The sequence below is a fragment of the Salmo salar genome, chromosome 10 (assembly GCF_965601325.2).
Source record: "Salmo salar chromosome 10, fSalSal1, whole genome shotgun sequence".
Lineage (NCBI taxonomy): Eukaryota > Metazoa > Chordata > Actinopteri > Salmoniformes > Salmonidae > Salmo > Salmo salar.
The window spans coordinates 13,140,554-13,163,708 of NC_138300.1; the positions used below are offsets into that span (position 1 = coordinate 13,140,554).

The 23,155-nt window shown below is 44.9% G+C and overlaps 1 protein-coding gene across 3 annotated transcripts; it reads right to left on the reverse strand.

Moving 5' to 3' along the window:
- Nucleotides 1-644: 644 nt before the first annotated feature.
- LOC106613526 (TGF-beta-activated kinase 1 and MAP3K7-binding protein 3) lies at nucleotides 645-11,531 on the reverse strand. Of its 3 annotated transcripts, none has more exons than XM_014215874.3 (7): nucleotides 11,309-11,531; nucleotides 10,047-10,219; nucleotides 7,102-8,383; nucleotides 6,767-6,927; nucleotides 5,525-5,618; nucleotides 5,282-5,365; nucleotides 645-1,549 (listed from the first exon to the last, which is right to left on the reverse strand). In XM_014215874.3, exons 2-7 carry the CDS (start codon nucleotides 10,146-10,148, stop codon nucleotides 1,401-1,403), a joined length of 1,872 nt encoding a protein of 623 aa, XP_014071349.1. In that variant the 5' UTR covers nucleotides 10,149-10,219; nucleotides 11,309-11,531; the 3' UTR covers nucleotides 645-1,400. The 3 variants fall into 3 exon arrangements, with proteins under 3 accessions (XP_014071349.1, XP_014071350.1, XP_082812843.1); XM_082956717.1 differs by lacking the exon at nucleotides 645-1,549 and adding an exon at nucleotides 1,556-4,548; XM_014215875.3 differs by lacking the exon at nucleotides 10,047-10,219 and having other exon boundaries at nucleotides 11,309-11,529.
- Nucleotides 11,532-23,155: the final 11,624 nt, after the last annotated feature.

The window sequence follows — 23,155 nt, forward strand, 5'->3', positions numbered from 1 at the left end:
TTGTGTGTGTGGGGCCTGGAGCGATATGATCAGTCACTCCCACACTCCCCATGCGATGCCTCTTATTGGTTCAAACTGTTGGGATCTGCATCCCAATTTCGTGTAACGCTTTAGACCAGGGCCCATAGGGCTAGTGCACGATGTAGGGAATAGGGCAGTACTTGGGATAAAACCAAGATCTTACGCAGTATTATAGAAAACATCTTAAATATATTCATCTTGAATATTCTGTATTCAAGACAAGAGTATATTTGTCTAGAATATATTATAGTTTCTGATCCATAACATCTTAAAATGAAAGTTAGCCTTTATATTAAAAACAATACAGGTAAATGGAGTGTAGGAATGCATGTGCGCTTGAGGTAGAAAGTGTGTGCGTAGAGGAGTAGCGAGGTGTGTGTGTGTGTGTGCGCCGAGAGTGAATGAGTATGGATTGCTGCTGCTGTGTGGCTGATGCCTATTAGTTTGTTCACTAACACAATAAAACACATCATGAAAAAACAAAAGTGTGTGTGTGCTTTTCATTTGCGAAAGGGGGCAACCACGTCAGAGCAAGCAGTAGTGCATTAAATGAAATGCCACAAAAAACAACAAAAAAAAGACACTTGAAACTACAAGAAAGATATTCCAGGTGTAAGCATCCGTCACATAGAATCAGCTCCTTTATTAAGTACAGCAACTTGAGGCATTTGCACGGGAAGTCTTTTTTTTTAACATGGAATACAGTGTGGGCATAATATGCATAAAAGTACCAGGAATATATTCATATGCAAGTCTCTTTAGTGTTCTTCATTCCATGAAAGAAGGAGCTCTTGGTACAGAGCTGATACAGTGTATAATCTACATTAGGATGAGTTCATCAGACCCTTTCTTTTTGCCATTGCATTGTCCCACTGTCAGAGAGAGTGCAGCCCTGGTAATTTGTAAGGGAAAGAACGTCCGCCCGCCGGTGGGGTTTGGGAATGGGCTCAGTCGTGTAAACAGGACAATCTCATTCATTCTGCAACGGAATGTTCACTGGATAAACCACGCCGCCTCCTCCGTATTCTAAAAACAACTCTCCATTGGCTGTTCTGTAGCCACAGCCACTGTCCACTCTCCACACAGCTAGTCCCTCCCTTTTGGGTTGCAATGGGAATAGTCTCCTGCTGTCCTCATCCTGGGAAAATGTTTTCCACCAATGGAAACAAGGGTCAAAGTGCATGGGTGAGTTCCTCTAATGAGACAAAAGGAGTGGGGGATGAGGGAGTGGCTCTTCCTCAACAGGTGAGGGGCTTATATATAGATTGACAGGGAAGGAGGGTCATTACACAAAAACATGGGCAGAGGAGTTTACAGGAAAAGGAAGTAAGGAGGGGGGACTACTGTCCGGGACAGTGTTGGTGTGGGCTGGGCAAGGTTCAGGTGTAGCGCGGCATCTCGCACTGTTCACAGCGGTTGAGTGCAGGGTGGTTGAGGAAGGTGCATTCTTCACAGCTCCACTGGGCTCCCTCAAAGTCCTCGTCCCTCTGGGGCCCCGCGACAGCAGGCTTGGGGTTCCGCTCCCCCTCTGGGAGAGGGGCACACATACAGGCTTAGCGTCATTAACAAAACATACAGTGCATTCGGAAAATATTCAGACCCCTTGGCTTTTCCCACATTTTGTTACTTTACAGCCTTGTTCTAAAATTGATTAAATCGTATTTTTTCCCCTCAATCTACACACAATACCCCATAATGACAAAGCAAAAACAGGCGTAGAAATGTGTACAAAACATTTAAAAAAAAACATCACATTTACATAAGTATTCAGACCCATTAATCAGTAGTTTGTTGAAGCACCTTTCGCAGCGATTACAGCCTTGAGTCTTCTTGGGTATGACGCTACAAGCTTGGCACACCTGTATTTGAGAACCTTCTCCCATTCTTCTCTGCAGATCCTCTCAAGCACCGTCAGGTTGGATGGGGAGCGTCGTTGCACAACTATTTTCAGGTCTCCAGAGATGTTCGATCGGGTTCACTCAAAGACATTGAGACTTGCCCCGAAGCCACTCCTGCATTGTCTTGGCTGTGTGCTTAGGGTCGTTGTCTTGTTGGAAGGTGAACCTTCACCTCAGTCTGAGGTCCTGAGTACTCTGGAGCAGGTTTTCATCAAGGATCTCTCCGTACTTTGCGCCGTTCGTCTTTCCCTTGATCCTGACTAGTCTCCCAGTGCCTGCCACTTAAAAACATCCCCACAGCATGATGCTGCCACCATGCTTCACCGTAGGGATGGTGCCAGGTTTCCTACAGACGTGACGCTTGGCATTCAGGCCAAAGAGTTCCATCAGACCAGAGAATCTTGTTTCTCATAATCTGAGTCCAATAGGTGCCTTTTGGCAAACTCCAAGCGGGCTGTCGTGTGCCTTTTAATGAGAATTGACTTCCGTCTGGCCACTACCATAAAGGCCTGATTGGTGGAGTACTGCAGAGATGGTTGTCCTAGAAGTTTCTCGGTTCTCTTTTTTACTTTTAATAAATTTGCAGACATTTCGAAAAACGCATTTTTGCTTTGTCATTATGGGGTATTGTTTGTAGATTGATGAGGAAAATGTTTTATTTCATCAATTTTAGAATAAGGCTATATCGTAACAAAATGTGGTGGTCTGAATAATTTCCGAATGCACTGTATACAGTCTTAGCATTAGTAATGGGTGGGGGGGAAATAAAATGATCGATAGGTATACCGAACAAAAATATAAATATGCAACATGCAACAATTTCAAAGATTTTAATGAGTTACAGTTCATAAATCAGTCAATTGAAATAAAATCATTAGGCCCTAATCTATGGATTTCACATGACTGGGAATACAGATATGAATCTTTTGGTTACAGATACCTTAAAAGAAATGGGCCTCGCAACGGACCTCAGGATCTCATCAAGGTATTTCTGTGCATTCAAATTGCCATCGATGAAATTGCAATTGGTGTTCATTGTTCATAGCTTATGCCTGCCCATACCATAACCCCACCATGGGGCACTCGGTTCATCAGCAAACCGCTCTCCCACACGACACCATACACATGGTTTGTGGGCTGGGAGGCCGGTTGGACATACTGCCAAATTCTCTAAAACGACATTAGAGGCGGCTTATGGTAGAGAAATTAACATTGAATTCTCTGGCAACAGCTCTGGTGGACATTCCTGCAGTCAGCATGCCAATTGCACACTCCCTCAAAACTTGAGACATCTGTGGCATTGTGTTGTGTGAAAACTGCACATTTTAGAGTGGCCTTTTATTGTCCCCAGAACAAGATGCACCCGTGTAATGATCATGCTGTTTAATCAGCTTCTTGATATGCCACACCAATCAGGTTGATGGATTATCTTGGCGAAGGAGAAATGCTCCCTAACAGGGACATAAAAACATTTGAGAGAAATATGCTTTTCGAGCATATGAAAAATGTCAGATATTTTATTTCAGCTCATGAAACCAACACTTTACACATTGCGGTAAAAAAAAATTCACACCGCAATATTATTTTGGGACGATAATATATAAATATTCGACTCCTAGTATATATATATATATATTTTTTTTTTTACACTTCAGTACTTAGCGTTAACTATCGCTAGTCAGCTGTTCCTGCGCCAAAACGCCTGGATTTTTCATCCTACAGCTTGTTCTCAATCATGAGCCAACATGTTTTCAGCACTTTTATTTCCCTAACGGACCAAAACTTGTTTTCTCAGCAATATGTTTAGAACATCAAATTGCAATATAAAAATCACATTACATATAGAATTGCGAGAATCGTAATACATATCGTATCGGCACCTAACTATGGTGACAATATTGTCTTGTGAGGTCCTTGGCGATTCCCAGCTCTACTTAGTATCGCACCAACAAACACAGCAGATACTACAACTCTTATAGGGGAGATAAACTGGGGCGTCGGGAAAACAGTAGGTTTTTTTTTAGCCGCTACACCGCTTTTTTTCCGGCAGGAGTAGACAGCAAGCCACTTTATCAAGTGTTCTCGGCCATGAGCCGCGCAACCAAATCTTGTAAATTGAACCAGCGTAATTTTATTCTGAGCAGCGCGAGCCTCGCACGAAACCGCGCTGCTTACCCACTGGTTTCATCTAAATGAATAGGCGGGTCTCGCCCTCTGCAAAACTGCCGTATCCGGTTCATCATCACACTACCAAACATAACAGGGGGAAAAAAAGAGGAAGAAAAGTCCTTCCAATGTTAACAGAGGGCCTAACTGTGTTCAGCAAGGATCCCATAGGCATTCATGGCAAGCGCAGGGGAGCTGTTCGCACTGGTGTCATGGCTAAATTATAACCTGCTCCTTTATCCTACTACTGCCATATACAGGGTCAAATTGCCATCACCAATGAGGGTGAGACTGATTAGTGGTGAATAAAGTGAGTTACCCCAAAATTACAATATCAAGCACGAAATTAAATAAACGTCATTGCGCCACACACCAATCATACAAATACACAGCACCATTTTAAGACCTTTCTGAGAAGGAAATGCTTTCAAAATCATTTGGAGAATGTCCACACAGGGAGTCTCTGCAACACAAAAGTAAATCAACAAAAGCCACGGTCACTCGATCATTCACCACATTTGGTCTACTGAAGGGGAGTGATCAGAGAGAATTTGAGGAAAAAACTAAAACAAGCAATAGTCTGTAAAATGTAATACAAGGCATTATAAAAAGGCTCATACATGCATAAAACAAGTTAGAAAGCGCGAGGCTATACCGCAGAGGGGAAATCTGCAGTTCAAACATTAACAAAGCAGACACCCCACCACTGTTTTGGTAAACAGCTGAGGTACTGGGGCTGGAGAAATGGAACCGCTCTCAAACTCAAGAGATATAGATGCAAGGACTGACCATCCATGAAACCAAAATGATAGTTTTAACCATGTTTTGAGGCTATACAGCAGGGCTGCCCAACCCTCTTCCTGGAGGTCTACTGTCCTGTAGGTTTTCACCAGGAAGAGGGTTGGACTGAAAACCTACAGGACAGTAGACCTCCAGGAAGAAGGTTGGGCTGTACAGTGTTGGTTTACAATTACGTGGTTCACAAGAAAAACAAGCTTATATTTTGGGTTCTGGATGGGGTACGACAGTTTAACTGAGATGATGAAGCATTTATAATTTATATTATACAAGAAACAGAGGGTATATATATAATTCATTTAAGTCCAAAAACTGATGTACCAACCTCAGATTGCCCTTTTTAAAGAAAGTTCTACCAATGTTTACAGTGGTACAATAGACGATATCACGTTTCTCACCTTTTCTTCCTGGCTTGGGCGGTACCACCGGACCGGTCTGAATGTTCTTATAAAAGTTGTTCTCGGCTTGCGGATCGAACTTCCCTGTGGAAATTACACATCTCATACAGCATCTGTTGTTTGACACCTGAATGTGTGCTCTTGCACATTGCATCTTCAAAAGCCTGTTTGAGTGTTTCTCCGGTGTGTGTGTGTGTGTGTGTGTGTGTGTGTGTGTGTGTGTGTGTGTGTGTGTGTGCCTACCTATAGACTGCAGAAGATCCGTCTCCTTCAGGGTGCAGTCGACATCAATCTGAAGCTGTCTGTTCAGACTGCGCAATCGGGTCATCTCTTCAGGCTGGAACGGCCGCAAAACACCGGTGGGTTGGATGAGACATTTGTTTTTAGACAACTCTGCATTGAGACAACTCTATACCCTGCATTGAGACAACCCTGCATTGAGACAACCCTATACCCTGCATTGAGACAACCCTATACCCTGCATTGAGACAACCCTATACCCTGCATTGAGACAACCCTATACCCTGCATTGAGACAACCCTATACCCTGCACTGAGACAACCCTATACCCTGCATTGAGACAACCCTATACCCTGCATTGAGACAACCCTATACCCTGCATTGAGACAACTCTATACCCTGCATTGAGACAACTCTATACCCTGCATTGAGACAACCCTATACCCTGCATTGAGACAACCCTATACCCTGCATTGAGACAACCCTATACCCTGCATTGAGACAACCCTATACCCTGCATTGAGACAACCCTATACCCTGCATTGAGACAACCCTATACCCTGCATTGAGACAACTCTATACCCTGCATTGAGACAACCCTATACCCTGCATTGAGACAACCCTATACCCTGCATTGAGACAACCCTATACCCTGCATTGAGACAACCCTATACCCTGCATTGAGACAACCCTATACCCTGCATTGAGACAACTCTATACCCTGCATTGAGGCAACTCTATACCCTGCATTGAGGCAACCCTATACCCTGCATTGAGACAACCCTATACCCTGCATTGAGGCAACCCTATACCCTGCATTGAGACAACTCGATATCCTGCATTGAGACAACTCTATACCCTGCATTGAGACAACTCTATACCCTGCATTGAGACAACTCTATACCCTGCATTGAGACAACTCTATACCCTGCATTGAGACAACTCTATACCCTGCATTGATTTACTGTTTGTATACAAATTTCACTGAATATATATTTTTTTACATGTATGTAGCTAATGTGCGTGTGTTTGTATGTGTGCCTTCATACGTGTTTGTGCGCTTATGCATTCAAAGGTGTGTGTGTGTATGTGCAAAAAAACATGTTATGTACTATGCCTTCAGAAGGAGTGTATATATGCATGCATTTGATCATGCATTTAAACTTCACCGATGTATATGTTTATGTGCCTGTGCAATCACATCTGCGTGTTGCTCCCCCCCAGTGTGTGTGTGTCCCCTCTTACCCGGGGGATGAGGCTGGTGCTGTTGACTCGCCTGAAGCGTCGCTGGAGGGCATCGTACTCCATGTCGTTGACGTCTGCCTTCAGCTGCTCCAGCTTCTGCCTCTCCATCAGCAGCTCCTTCAGCAGACGCTCCATCCGGGCCCTCTGGTGCAGCAGGAGAGCTGGGGGACACAGTGGTGGGAAGACAGGGCTTCAAACAGGTGGGACGGTAGGGAGGTGGGAATACGGCGGGCGGATGTGCAGGAATGCATTCATCTACGGTTCTGTGAGCGCACGCGCGCGCGCACACACACACACACAAACACAAAGCGTATCCGTTCATAAGCTGTGCTTACCCTGGGTGTAAGCGTAGTCGTCAGAGCCCGAGCTGGAGCGGCGCGGCAGGCGGTTGGCGATGTGGCTGACGATGTTACCGGGCAGGGCTGAGATGGGCAGGATGGGTGCCGGGGCCAGCGCGTGATGCTCCCCCTGGTCCACCATGTTGAGCAGAGATTCAGGAGGGGAGGCCACTGGAGGGGACCCTGAGAGGGGCCTCTGCTGCTGGGCCTGACCTGGGGACACTTTGATCTTAAAGGTGTAGCCCGCCTGGCTGCCTGGCTGGGGTGAGGAGGTGGGCCGGGGACGCGCGGGGCACTGGTGCAGGTAGACCCCGGGGTGGAAGGCGGCAGAGTTCCCCCCGCTCAGGCTGAGGCCCCGCTGGGGTGAGCTGGGCGAGGGGCTGGTAGCCATGTAGAGAGTCTGTCCCGGGGGGCAGTGCACAGGGGAGTTGCTGCGGGGCCGCGGGCCCTCCAGGGTGATCTCAATCTGGTTCTTCAGGGAGCTCTTGGGCAGGTACGGCCGGTAGATGGGCTGCTGCTGCTGTTGTTGCTGGTGGTGGTGGTAGGGCATGCTGGCCAGGGTGGGAGGGCTGATGGGCAGGAAGACATGTGTCTGCTGGTGCTGGGGTTGGTGCTGCACCTGCTGTTGGGGCTGCACCTGCTGTTGGGGCTGCACCTGCTGTTGGGGCTGGTGCTGGGGAGAGCTATAGGGGGACTGGTAGGTGGGAGTGGTGTAGGGCGAGGGCTGATACACAGGCTGCCCGGACGAGGGCCAGGGGGAGGGCTGGGGGCTCTGGGAGGGGGAGGGACGGATGTAGAGGGCATTACCGCCACTGTTGCCATAGTGACCGGCGGGGATCTGCAGGGCCTGAGGGGCGTTGGGCAGGTTCTGGGACAGGGTGACAGTGATAGGGTTCATGGTGTAGCGAGGAACAGGCGAGTAGGTAGGGGACATTCCCTGCACGGGAGGCGGAGTGGGGGTGCTGGCCGTGCGCCCCCCGTGGTCATTCATGAAGAAGGGGTTGTACCCCAGCGAGGGGGCTATGGTGGCGGGGGCCGAGAGGGGCTCCGTGAAGCCGACGCGCTGGGGCTCGATGTGACCGTCACTGGAGCTGTGCACCAGGGAGCGCCCGCCTCCGTTGGCCTTGCCCGCCTCCGAGGGGGGGTAGCCCCCTAGCTGGATGTGCAGCATGTGGTTCCGGCTCAGGCGGATCTCCTCCGGACTTTGGTACTCCCCATAGAGGTATCTGTTACTCTCCTGAGCCAGCAGGTGGCAGCATATATCCAGGTTATTGTTGTTCTGGAGGAGGAAAGGAGACAGTATAAAAGGTTCAGTGATGGGGCCCAGACTGATGCTGTAGCCCTATAGGAGTCACTGCTCTGTCGATTTACGGTAGAAAAAATAGAGGCATACTAACTTCCTGGGGTCATAACAGATCAACTAGACCACACAAACAACTGTCAATGTAAAAAAAAAAGAAAGAAGTTTAAGTCTTTATTCTCCCCAATTTCATGGTATCCAAATTGGTAGTTACAGTCTTGTCCCATCGCTGCAACTCCCGCATGGACTCGGGAGAGGCAAAGGTCACAACCCAGCCGAGTCACACTGCTTCTCGACACAATGCCTCGCTTAACCCGGAAGCCAGCCGCACCAATGTGTCGGAGGAAACACCGTACACCTGGCGACCGTGTCAGCGTGCACTGCGCCCAGCCCACTACAGGAGCCGCTAGAGCGCGATGGGACAAGAACGTCCCTGCCGGCCAAACCCTCCCCTAACCCGGACGATGCTGGGCCAGTTGTGCGCTGCCCCATGGGTTTCCCGGTCGCGGCCGACTGCGACAGAGCCTGGACTCGAACCAGGATCTCTAGTGGCACAGCTAGCACTGCGATGCAGTGTGCCACTCGGGAGGCGATGTTCAACTACATATATAGGCATACATGTGTAAGCCTAGATCAGTGAAGCAGTATACAGGCATTTCAATGAGAATCAGTGCATGTTTGTAGCCTGTGTGAGCCCCAAATGGCACCCTAATTCCCTATGCAGTACACTAAAGCCCCTTTCCACTGGCCTTAATGGGCCCAACCTGGGTTGACTTCAAAGCGTTTCCACTGCCTCCAGAAATTAGAAATTATATAATGTTGCTAGGCAGCCAATATGTGACTGCAGCTGGCTTCTAGCTAGCTAACTAGCGAGATGTTGAAGAATGAAATTCACCCTCACCATGCTGTAACTAACATTACCCCATACTCCTGCCAGTGCCAGCCAGACTCAGAGCCATGTATTTAGCTCACTGACATTAGCTAGCTAAATGGTTAGCGGTGTCATTAGCATAAAAGGCTAGCTAGCTTAATTCCTACCTTGCATGCCATGGTCTATTAGCTAGCTAGCTATCCAAGCAAACCAGCTGACAGCTAGCTAGCTTTCGATACAGCCTGGCCAGCTAAAATACCTGTTAGCTTGTTTAAACTGATTTGCTAGCTAATGTTAGGTAGCTAGCTAGCATTGAGGGCTCAGTTCTCATAAAGGTTATTGTTTAGTGCAAAAATGAATAAAGGATCCAGCTATGGTGGTAATTTGTTTCATGTCTAACTACTGCAGTACTGCTTGTCCATGTGCCCAGAAGAGCTAGCTAAACGTTTTGTCCGCATCCAGCAGTAATCAGCTTGGTGGTTGCATAGTAACAGCATCACCAACCCGAATTCTAATCGAACTGGCACCAGTTGTGAAACTGGGCTGCGCTGGCTCGGATTTCCTTAGACCCAGCTCGAAGTTGAGAATTCCATTCGAGCCAGCTCGAATTTGGCCCTAATTTTAAGAGCCAGTGGCAACAGGGCTTAAAGGTTACTTTTGACCAGGGTCCATATGGCCCAGGCCAAAGTAATACACTGTAGGGAATAAGGTGTCATTTGGGACACATACTATTATGTGTGTGCTCATAGCCGTCTGGCTACGGTAGCATACCTGCAGAAGGCACTGGGACACTACTCCCTCTGGGATCTCGGGGAAGCGCTGCTTGAGGTCCTGCAGGATGTGATAGTCTAACTGAGGGCCTCCCTGCGCCATCCTGAGCCCACAGAGAGTCACTGAGCTCACAGCCCTGAACGCTGCTGCTGCACCTGCGCTCTTCTCATCCCCTACACACACACACACACACACACACACACGTCATCATGAAAAGCTTGCATCAATCTTCAGTCGTCATTGCATCACATCAGCCCAGCCACACACCAGACAACATTAAAAAGTCTGCCTCTCTGTCGCCAGTTCAATGCTTTAAATAGCAACAAGAAGAAGATGTGCTTACAAACGGAAGGAGGATTTTTGGCAGCTTTGTTCAGCGGTTCCTCTGCAGAAACAATGTAATTAGGCGACAAATATGTTACGGATAGTTTATGGGCCATAATGACCAGACAGCCAGGCCGATAAAGCAGCAAGGAGAGGTTAGCCGGGCTAAAACTGGTCAATAACCCCATCCGACAATTCACACAACAGACGAGTTTGGCTGCAACAGACAGGCATGGCATCTGTCTCGTGTGTTAGTTCAGTCATCTCACTGCACCAAGCAACGACCTAAAATCCAAGACAGCTTGCTACCTAGCTAGACAACACGACATGCACGTCACATTGACAAGTGTTACCTACGTCAGTTATCTAATTCATACGGATCACTAACGTGTTTGCAAGCTAACTAAACGAACAAAGCGTTCGCATCAGCGGCATTTTAGCCATCTAAGTTACCTAACGTTAGCACTCTGCAGTGGATAATAGTGATCTGACTCAATTTCTGGGCAATCATGCTATAACGTCAACTGACTAACGTTACGTTAGTTGTTGTTATTTGTGTTAGCTAGCTAGCGTTACTTAAACGGGTAACCAGCTAGCTGTTGGCTACCTACTATTGTCGTTTTTGGATAAGCACGTTAACTAGACAAATAGGATGCGTATGTTGATTGCTAACGTTAGCTAACTAGCAACCATCAAGTATCGACACGAACAAATCTTTGGTATCGAGTTAAGAGATTAGCTAATGATAACGTTACTAAAGCGCCGTTGACCAGAAAGGCACACACCAACAAGTAATCTGACATAGAGAAGCTAATAATGTTAACGTAGCTAGCCAGCGAATCTACAGATGTTAGCTAGCTAGTGAGCCAGTTACCACTAGTTTGCTAGCTCACATTGTATCGAAACCAAGATTTAGCTAGCTAGCTACTTCGACTTACCATGAGCTTACTCACTCCTGTCATGGACCATTATAGCTACAGTTTCAGAGAAAGCCCATTGATGTGATATTTTCCGAAAGTTGCAGACGAATATGTATTTCACTCTTGACAGATAAAGCTGTTACGTTTCATTCCAAGACAAGGCCGTCGTCTACACAACGTACGAAATTGGATCTATCGCGATAAATGTCAGCTTTTCGGAGCAGGAAGTGGTCTAAATTTAAGTTGTTGGTACTGCGCATGCTTGTCTTTTGCGCCCCGTCCAATATAGCCTCCCGTCTTTCCTTAATACATATGTAGATGTGGTTTAAGTACAGTAATTGTAATAACTGTATGTGAGGCGAATCCTATTATGTGCCATTTGATATTTCCTCTTACAAGGGACACACGCATTCCGTTACACCCGCAATAACATCTGTTAAATATGTGTATGTGACCAATACAATCTGATTTGACAAGAGAAGGGCGTCTTGACGAGTTAGGTTATTATCGGACACAGTCCAGCCAGTCTAGGCCAAGCTTGCCCAGGTATTGTAGGCTATAGCATATAGGCCCTGGGTCATTATATTTCTTAGGCCTATTGATTGCATATTGGAAAGGTTGTTCCATCTATGTGTTACAAATATGCAATAACAATTCAATGCAAAAAATGATGCAAGACACTCAAATACCTCAAAAGTAGAATTAATCATTAAAAAAACGAGTTAATAAAAAAATGGTACTATAGTTAAAAAGTCCATAGTTGTACGGCGTCATGTTGGCTGATGCTGTGGTTACCATGTAACGTGACTGGAGTCTTTTACGCAACAATGTGGACCAATGTTATGAACATGGGCCTACAAAATCCTACGCTACAATTAATGAAGTTATTGGCTATGATAAAAGCAAAGTGTCATGAAACGACATATTAAATGTTGTGCGAAAGAAGAACAGGATCGACTTTCAACTGCAAATTTATTGGAGGTCGGCGATGACTGTGTTGATTACTATGATCAAACGGAGAGCAATGACGGAGTCGGTGCCTGGTCGCAAGATGCATGTAGTTACAGGATTGATATTTGCACCAAGGGCAAACTGTCCAGAAAAATAATTTCGTATCAGAGAAGAGAGTGTGCAGAGAATAAATGTGATGTCATATCGCAATCTCAGCATTACAACGACCCTGAGCGGTTCATTGAACAATACAGAAGTGACAGATTGCGCCGTTTCACCTGTCACACACATATCCCTACACATCTGGGGACATGGGTGGTGCTGAAAAGCTGCGAGGAAGAGCCCCTCGATTTTACCATGCCACCAATCAGAGGTAAAAACAACACCGCTACTGGAGACTACTTGGAGCAACAATATGCGCTTATATCTGAAAAAAGAGACACGTTTTCCAAACACAAACAGACGGATGAATGTAAAAAGTTATCTTCTGCATGGTAAGCAAAAAGGCTACTATCAGTCTGATGATGTTGACTTTTAGATGCTTTCCAATAGGCTACACTTTATTCTAGAAACCCTGGAATACATATCATAGGCAAAAGACAGATGTAAATTTCACACCAAAATTGATATGATTTCCTTCTATTCTATTCTATTATGTCTAGTTTGGGTTGATACAGATTAGAGCCAGCGAAAGTCTGTCCATGCGAAATCTTATGTAAGGTTTAATTACTAAAAGACATGCCACTGTTAGAGTTCAGGAAAAACTCTGATTTCCCAACAGTGTTCAAGATGATGAAATGCTCTGTTTTACCTGCCACGCTATGCTAAGGTCATTTCAAGTGAGTTAACCTACATCTAAGTTTTACCTTCCCAGTTTACTTCCATACTAGAATGATTCATATTGCTCAACAATACTTTGAATGCTCTGTAGAACCATGAGATTGAATCTGGAGACCTTGCTTAACGTCCCAAATGGTGCCCTATTCCTATACCTATACTTTATCTCTTTTTCCATGAATCTCAGAATTGTGGAGACAAGGAGCTGTCCTACTATGAGCCAATTGGCACAGTCTACTCACCTATCAACAACATGGGCATCAAGCTGCTGACAGTGCAACAAACACACACCTCGTTGGACGCCTTGTGGAGGAACCAGCGACTCAGGAGCAGCGCTGTCATCAGGAGGCACCCACGAGCCAATAAGAGTGCCACCTTAGGGGACATCTCCCTGTCAACATTCAAAAACAACGTGGTGTGGTGTAACGGCTATCGAGAGGCCTCTTCCATGCAGGCCGCCGCTCTCCCTGATGTTCCCAGTTCTTCATCAAAGAAAGGAAACAATAAGGCTAATCCATTTAGGGTCACAGGGTTGAGAAGGCTCCCTCCAAGTCAGAAGTAAGTCCTGCAAAGACAATGCCAGAGTTGAGCTCTTAGAGTGAAGCTCTAAACTGTTCTTTAAAGCACATCAGTTCATTTTTTTTTAACAGTTTTCCCAACTGGGATAATAAAGTGATTGATTGATTGACTGTGATTGATTTGTCTATGATGTGGTTTATGTGGGGGAACCTAGATCTTCCGGTTAATGAGAACAGAAGTGATGTGCAGGATGAATATGTTTGTCTGTATGGTACGTTGCAGTGGGACCAGGCTTGGCCACTCCTTTCCCGAGTCATCTCCTCCCAGGGGGAGATCCATCACCCCAAGCACCCAGCTCTCCTCCACCACCCCCCTACCTCCATCGCACCCCTGGAAGTCCAGCTCTACATGCTACCTGACCCCTCCACAGTTGGCACCCACAAAGCCCCTGGTGGTCCAGCAGAGGAAAAAGAGGTCAGTCATGTCAATGCAAAGTAACAGCCAGACTATGACCTGATAACCAGGGTTTGGGGATCAAGGCTATTTCTATCATGTTGACTCATGTTGATTCAGAAAATCCCAAATTGAGATTTAATTCAGGAACACATTACTTCAAGCATGCAGGCATAAGACCTTATGATCTGGTTATAATGCATTGTAACTTGTCACGAGTATGTATGACCCCCTTATAATATGTTATTATCATCTCATAATGATTGTGACTAAATCACAGCCATTTGTGAGTATTAAAGCATTATAGATTGCATTGACGTTGTGGATGACTTTATGTTGTGTTGTATTAACCTGAATGTCTTTCTCTCCACAGATGGTGCCCTCTCCAAGACGGTGAGAGGGTTGGCTTTGCAGAGATTTTGGTATTACATTAAATGCAGTTAAACTTTCTATGCTAATTCGTATCATACAGACTCTTTGCTCCTTGTCCTAAAAGTAATACATAGGAAAAGTTCTAATTGTGTTTTATTGTGAAATGTGTTACCTTCTATGTACTGTATGAATTCCCTTTACAAAAAAACAGGTGCACTGCCAACTTTATCCATCACCACGAGAGGGCAGCAGTGACTTACTAAAGTTTTGGATCGTGAATTATTATAGTAGGTAATAAGAACTTCCACTTGTTTCCCTCAAATCGGAAAAATGAGGCGTGCATGTGAAGATTACTAACTCAACATTTGTTTTGATATGTATATTTCCAAAGAGCATGGATCAATTATGGAACAGAAGATTTGCATATATTGAAACAGGAGAATGGTGTGAAAACATAACAATCCTAGTTTACTGATGAATGGTGAACCTGATTTCTATGTTGGCATAACATTACTACTACACTGTATTGGTCATGAGTTTACAGTTGACAAGTGTCTACTGAATTATATCAGCACATAAATAAAAGAAGATGGTCTACAATATAAGATCGCGACAGAATCTCAGGTTACCAAAATTGCTCACGCTTTTCAAATGGGTAAACCAGAGTCAATCGCTGACCCAGATCAGAGCTGTGGATCATGGAAAAGTTATTTGTAATTGATAAGTCAACTGCTCTGCTTCTGGGCACTTGGTCACCGAGCCAGGTCTCACTTGTCATGGGCCTAAATATAGCCAGTGGCTGTTAACTGATAGCACTGACATTATACAGTGCCTTTGGAAAGTATTCAGACCTCTTGACTTTTTCACATTTTGTTATGTTACAGCCTTATTCTAAAATGGAGGGGGGAAAAAACCTCAGCAGTCTACACATGATGCCCCATAATGACAAAGTAAAAAACGTTTTTTTTTTAAATTTTAGCAAATTTATAAAAATAAAAACTGAAATACCTTACTTAATAAGTATTCAACCCTTTGCTATGAGACTCGAAATTGAGCTCAGGTGCATCCTGTTTCCATTGATCGTCCTTGAGATGTTTCGACAACATGATTGGAGTCCACCTGTGGTAAATTAAATTGATTGGACATGATTTGGAAAGGCACACACCTACCTATATAAGGTCCCACAGTTGACAGTGCATGTCAGAGTAAAAACCAAGCTGTGGTCGAAGGAATTGTCTGTAGAGCTCTGAAACAGGATTGTGTTGAGGCACAGATCTGGGGAAGGGTACCAAAACATTTCTACAGCATTGAAGGTCCCCAAGAACACAGTGGCCTCCATCATTCTTAAATGTAAGAAGTTTGGTTGGAACCACCAAGACTCTTCCTAGAGGTGGCCGCCCGGCCAAACTGAGCAATTGGGGAGAAGGGCCTTGGTCAGGGAGGTGACCAAGAATCCAATTGTCACTCTGCCACAGAGTTTGAGACTCTCAAACTCTGTGGCAATGGGAAAACCTTCCAAAAGGACAACCATCTCTGCAGCACTCCACCAATCAGGCCTTTATGGTAGAGTGTTCTGACAGAAGCCATTTCTCAGTAAAAGGCACATGACAGCCCTCTTGGAGTTTGCCAAAAGGCACCTAAAGAATAAGACCATGAGAAACAAGATTCTCTGGTCTTATGAAACCAAGATTTAACTATTTGACCTGAATGCCAAGCGTCACTTCTGGAGGAAACCTGGCACCATCCCTACGGTGAAGCATGGTGGTGGCAGCATCATGCTGTGGGGATGTTTTTCGGCAATAGGGACTGGGAGACTTGTCAGGATTGAGGCAAAGAGGAACAGAGCAAAGTACAGAGAAATCCTTGATGAACACCTGCTCCAGAGCGCTCAGGACCTCAGACTGGGGTAAAGTTTCACCTTCCAACAGGACAACAACCCTAAGCACACAGCCAAGACAACGCAGGAGTAGCTTCTGGACAAGTCTCTGAATGTCCTTAAATAGCCCAGCCAGAGCCCGGACTTGAACCCGATTGAACATCTCTAGAGAGACCTGAAAATATCTGTGCAGCAACGCTCCTCATCCAACCTGACAGAGCTTGAGAGGATCTGCAGAGAAGAATGGGGAAACTCCCCAAATACTAGTGTGCCAAGCTTGCAGAGTCATTCCCAAGAAGGTTTTAATCGCTGCCAAAGGTGCTTCAACAAAGTACTGACTAAAGGGTCTGAATACTTATGTAAATGTAATGTTTACGTTTTTTATTTGTGATAAATTAGCAAACATTTCTAAAATCCAGTTTTTGCTTCGTCATTATGGAGTATTGTGTGTAGACTGATGAGGGGAAAATACAATTGTATCAATTTTTGGATAAGGCTGCAACCTAACAACATTTGGAAAAAGTCAAGTGGTCTGATTACTTTCCGAAGGCTTTGTATCTACTTACAGAGACACCTAGAGGAAACAGAGGTCTTTTTGGTCCCACCGTGCAAATCATTGGAACCAGATTTCACCCTTGTGCCCTGTTCAAAAATGTGCCCAAGATTTGTCTGGAAGGATCTGGAATGGCAGAAAAGTTTCTCAAAAGGAATCTCGAATTCCCATTTTTCGTGTCTCTCAATAATATGGTTTAAATGAACAAGGCTATGTAGGCACAAACTAATAATACAATTAAAGGCTATTCCATTGCAACTATTCCGTAACTTGTTACTCTGTTGTGGAAAGGTTTATAGTCCTTGAATGATAGCTATAATCCAATGTGATCTCCTGTTGCTAGCAGCAACTTAACCAGAGACTTACACCTGTCATAGTGGCCTCTCACCTGTCAAGTCCCCCTGCAGCTGAGCTCACACACACCACAGCTGGGACTCTGTGACATTCCCCTGAAACAGCACCTTCCCATGGATGTTGTAGTGGCCATAATGTAGTTCAATGGAGCACAAGTGCCAATCTCTGGACTCCTGTAAAAAATAAAGGTCTACAGCAGTGGCCCTCTACACATCCTGCCTTTAAAGTGGCAATCAGCAGTTGAAACAATAACAAAACGTCCTCCCCGTTCCCATTTTGGTAAAAAGCTGAGGGATAGGGCTGGAGAAATGTATCCACTCTCAAATTCATAGGCAGCGCTATGGATGCAATGACTGACCGTCCACGATATCAAAATTCCAGTTTTAAATATGTTTTGAGGCTAAACAGTGTTCGTTTATGTCACATCGTTCGTCGGAAGGAGCGGACCAAAGTGCAGCATGTGTATCGTTCCACATATTTTATTGAACTGTGAAACTATGCAAGATACACAAATAAACTAAAGAACAAAACAACAAACCGTGACAAAGAGGTGCAACATACAATAACTCAAAAACAATCTCCCACAAACCCAGGTGGGAAAAACAACTACTTAAGTATGATCTCCAATTAGAGACAGCGATGACCAGCTGCCTCTAATTGGAGATCATCCCAAAAAACAACAACATAGAAATACAAAAACTAGAACATAACAACATAGAAAATCTAAACTAGAAAAAAAACCCTGACCTACTCTACCATAGAAAATAACAGCTTTCTATGGTCAGGACGTGACAGTTTACATTTACTGTGTATAAGAACATTAGAGAAAAACAAGTTATAATAAGCCATATTCTTCAAGAATCAATGGGTAATATTATTAATTTACAAGTCCAAAAATGGATGTAGCAACTTCAGGTTATCCCTTTAAAGGGAGAAGTCTAATGATAGTAAGTCCCCAATCCCAGTAGCAAAAATTCAACAGAAATTACTTGATTTGCTCTCTACGTTTGTGTTGGGGGGGGGGGGGGGGATCTTATCTTGCCACCTCAAAAGCAAGACACTTGTCTGTGTGCCACCACAGTTAACCGCACGGACAAGTCAGCTCCTGGAAAGGAGAGGCCCCACCAGGTCACAGGGGGTCATGACATGCCGGCCGTGTCGGAAGACACTAGTCCAGTCTGAAACTGCTGCCCCGCAGTCAGACCTGCCACCAGTTGGCAGCTTTCATCCACAACTTTCACCTCGTTTTACACACGTGTATGTGTTGTCTGTTTCAGCAGATGAGCCAATTATAGATAGGCAAGCTACTCATCGATACAGACATCTCTCTTTTGTTGTTTTCACATAAAGACATCCTGATGTATTGGTCTATCTTGTGAGACAAGATATACCAATATTTTGAGGGAAAAGCGATGTACATATAGTAAGTAGTATCTTAGCTTGGGTATCCTTTTGGCAGGGGTATCATTAAATCACACTTACCAATTAAAGTGAATTGAATTATTACGGTAGTGGCCATCACTAGACCAGTGCCTCTGACCCAGCATAGTGAAAGTCTGACGAGACGTTCCACTCCAGGGCTGGACAGACATAGGGGTGTGTGGGCTGTACCATTCTGAGGATGGTCGAAGGGGTGTTTGGCCGTGCCACAGCAGCTGAGGCTCAGGCCTGGCCTGATTCAAGCGACCTGTCGCCAGACTTGATTAGTTCCCACAGCTGTGGGGCTATTTAAGGCAGTCTTCTTGTTGTCCCTGATGGCTTGAGGGTCTCTGGTTGGGACCAATACCATTCAGTCTTGGGATTCAAGGAACTGACTCCACCATTCACACTACCCTCTGCCCCAAGAGAGGAGGTGGATGGATGAGGTGGGGTGAACACTAGAGAGCAGCTGTATGACACTGGCACCCGTTGCTTTTTTCACATCATAGTAATCCGTGCTCTTGAAACGCTATTTGGTGTGTCCCCAGCTTTGATGACATAACTTCTTCAGTGGACCTGTGTCAAAGACAGTCCCCACAACTCCCCAGTGTCCTTCTTCTCTGTAACCTGAGCAAAGTCTCACTGTATCCTATCTGTCAAATCAACGATTTAAAATCTTACATCGTAGTATACGGTAGGCCGATTACAGTGTGTCTTTTATACTGACTGTGACCTGTAGCACTGGTGATGCATGCTGGTCTGGCTGAGTGATGCATGCTGGTCTGGCTCTCAGGTTTCAGTTCCAGACATTAGCTGGAGAGTTGACTCTTGGCATGCTGGTGGCTTTCCCAAAGACCGGTACACTCTTAAAACCATCTCAGTAACTGAGTGAAAATGTTAACATTAAGTCATTTTTTGTATATTGACTGACGACATTGGCATCAATGTCTCTGAGTTATTGGGGTTTCTTCCCATTCTATAACTCTATAAAATCACTGCTTATAAGAATGTAATGCACATCTCTGCATTTAGACCAGAAAGGAATGACATTCCTTTTCGATGAAACATTTATTTTTCGTTGTGTGACTGATGTCCTTCCCTTCATGCTAATTTGTTTGAAGGCCCAATTTCAATTCATGATGTGCTTGTTTTGAACAGTACTTTAAATCAAATCAAATTTTATTAGTCACATGCGTCGAATACAACAGGTGTAGACCTTATAGTGAAATGCTTACTTACAAGCCCCTAATCAACAATGCAGTTTAAAAAATACGAATAAGAATAAGAAATAAAAGGAATAAGTCATTAAAGAGCAGCAGTAAAATAACAATAGCGAGACTATATACAGGAGGGTACCGGTACAGAGTCAATGTGCGGGGACACTGGTTAGTCAAGGTAATTGAGGTAATATGTACATGTAGGTAGAGTTATTAAAGTGACTATGCATCAATAACAACAGAGAGTAGCAGCGGCGTAAAAGAGGGAGTGGGGGGGGCAATGCAAATAATCAGGGTAGCCATTTGATTAGATGTTCAGAAGTCTTATGGCTTGGAGGTAGAAGCTGTTTAGAAGCCTCTTGGACCTAGACTTGTCGTTCCGGTATCGCTTGCCGTGCGGTAGCAGAGAGAACAGTCTATGACTAGGGTGGCTGGAGTCTTTGGCAATTTTTAGGGCTTTCCTCTGACACCGCCTGGTATAGAGGTTCTGGATGGTAGGAAGCTTGGCCCCAGTGAAGTACTGGGCCGTACGCACTCTCTTGTCGTTGTCGGTGATCAGGCCTACCACTGTTGTGTCATCGGCAAACTTAATGATGGTGTTGGAGTCGTGCCTGGCCGTGCAGTCATGAGTGAACATGGAGTACAGGAGGGGACTGAGCACACAACCCTGAGGGGCCCCTGTGTTGAGGATCAGCGTGGCGGATGTATTGTTACCTTTTTCTTTTTTTAAATGTATTTTATTTCACCTTTATTTAACCAGGTAGGCCAGTTGAGAACATTTTCTCATTTACAACTGCGACCTAGCCAAGATAAAGCAAAGCAGTGCATCAAAAACAACACATGGGATAGACAAACGTAGTCATTAACACAATATAAATATCTATATACAGTGTGTGCAAATGTTGTAAGATTAGGGAGGTAAGGCAATAAATAGTCCATAGTGGCAAAATAATTACAATTTAGCATTAACACTGGAGTGATAGATGTGCAGATGATGATGTGCAAGTAGAGATACTGGAGTGTAAAAGAGCAACAAAAAAAACAATATGGGGATGAGGTAATTGGGTGGGCTATTTACAGATGGGCTGTGTACAGGTGCAGTGATCGGTAAGCTGCTCTGACAGCTGATGCTTATAGTTAGTGATGGAGATATAAGGCTCCAGTTACCTACCCTTACCATCTGGGGGCGGCCCTTCAGGAAGTCCAGGATCCAGTTGCAGACTGAGGTGTTTAGTCCCTGCGTCCTTAGCTTATTGATGAGCTTTGAGGGCACTATGGTGTTGAACGCTGAGCTGTAGTCAATGAATAGCATTCTCACGTATGTGTTCCTTTTGTCCAGGTGGGAAAGGGCAGTGTGGAGTGCAATAGAGATTGCATCATCTGTGGACCTGTTAGGGCGGTATGCAAATTGGAATGGATCTAGGGTTTCTGGGATGATGGTGTTGATGTGAGCCATGACCAGCCTTTCAAAGCACTTCATGGCTACAGACGTGAGTGCTACGGGTCGGTAGTCATTTAGGCAGGTTACCTTAGTGTTCTTGGGCACAGGGACTATGGTGGTCTGCTTAAAACCTGTGGGTATCACAGACTCGGACAGGGAGAGGTTGAAAATGTCAGTAAAGACACTTGCCAGTTGGTCAGCGCATGCTCGCAGTACACGTCCTGGTAATCCATTTGGCCCTGCGGCCTTGTGAATGTTGACCTGTTTAAAGGTCTTACTCACATTAGCTGCAGAGAGCGGGATGACACAGTCGTCAGAACAGCTGGTGCTCTCATGCATGTTTCAGTGTTATTTTCCTCGAAGCGAGCATAGAAGTAGTTTAGCTCGTCTGGTAGGCTTGTGTCACTGGGCAGCTCTTGGCTGTGCTTCCTGCCACATCCAACTAGCGTCGGAGCCGGTGTAGTATGATTCGATCTTAGTTCTGTATTGACGCTTTGCTTGTTTGATGGTTCGTTGGAGTGCATAGCAGGATTTCTTATAAGCTTCCGGGTTAGAGTTCCTCTCCTTGAAAGTGGCAGCTCTTGCCTTTAGCTCAGTGCGTATGTTGCCTGTAATCCATGGCTTCTGGTTAGGGTATGTATGTACAGTCACTGTAGGGACGATGTCATTGAAGCAACTTATTGATGAAGCCGATGACTGATGTGGTGTACTCCTCAATGCCATCGGAAGAATCCCGGAACATATTCCAGTCTGTGCTAGCAAAACAGTCCTGTAGCTTAGCATCTGCTTCATCTGACCACTTTTTTATTGACTGAGTCACTGGTGCTTCCTGCTTTAATTTTTGCTTGTAAGCAGGAATCAGGGGGATAGAATTATGGTCAGATTTGCCAAATGGAGGGCGAGGGAGAGGTTTGTATGCGTCTCTGTGTGTGGAGTAAAAGTGGTCTAGAGGTTTTTTCCCTCTGGTTGCACATTTAACATGCTGATAGAAATTTGGTAAAACGGATTTAAGTTTCCCTGCATTAAAGTGCCCGGCCACTAGGAGCGCCGCTTCTGGATGAGTGTTTTCCTGTTTGCTTATTGCAGAATACAGCTCGTTGAGTGCGGTCTTACTGCCAGCATCGGTCTGTGGTGGTATGTAGAATGCTATGAAAAATACAGATGAAAGCTCTCTAGGTAGATAGTGTGGTCTACAGATGATCATGAGATACTCTACCTCAGGCGAGCAAAACCTTGAGACTTAGATATCGTGCACCAGCTGTTGTTTACAAATATACATAGTCCGCCCCACCTTGTCTTACCAGACGCTGCTGTTCTATCCTGCCGATACAGCGTATAACCAATTGTATGTTGATAATGTCGTCGTTCAGCCACAACTCCGTGAAGCATAAGATATTACAGTTTGTAGTGTCCTATTGGTAGTTTAATCTTCCTCGTAGGTTGTTGATTTATTTTCCAATGATTGCATGTTAGCTAGTAGAATGGAAGGTACAGTGCCTTGCAAAAGTATTCATCCCCCTTGGAATTTATTTATTTTGCTGTATTACAACCTGTAATTTAAATGGCTTTCATTTGGATTTCATATGATGGACATAAACAAAATAGTCCAAATTGGTGAAGTGAAATTAAAAAAACATCTTGATTTTAAAAAATCAAAAAAATTAAAAACAGAAAAGTGGTGCGTGCGTATGTATTCACTCCCTTTGAAGCCCCTAAATAAGATCTGGTGCAACCAATTACCTTCAGAAGTCACATAATTAGTTAAATAAAGTCCACATGTGTGTAATCTGTCACATGATCTCAGTAATTATACACACCTGTTCTGAAAGGCCCCAGAGTCTGCAACACCACTAAGCAAAGGGCACCACCAAGC

Bases quoted from the DNA above. Each gene is read 5' to 3' on its own strand.
- LOC106613526 (XM_014215874.3), bottom strand. From the start codon at position 10,148: ATGGCGCAGGGAGGCCCTCAGTTAGACTATCACATCCTGCAGGACCTC. The intron at 5,619-6,766 runs GTAAGAGGGGAC...CGGCCGTTCCAG, and splicing joins GCACCAGCCTCATCCCCCGG to CCTGAAGAGATGACCCGATT. The intron at 5,366-5,524 runs GTAGGCACACAC...TAATTTCCACAG, and splicing joins GGATCTTCTGCAGTCTATAG to GGAAGTTCGATCCGCAAGCC.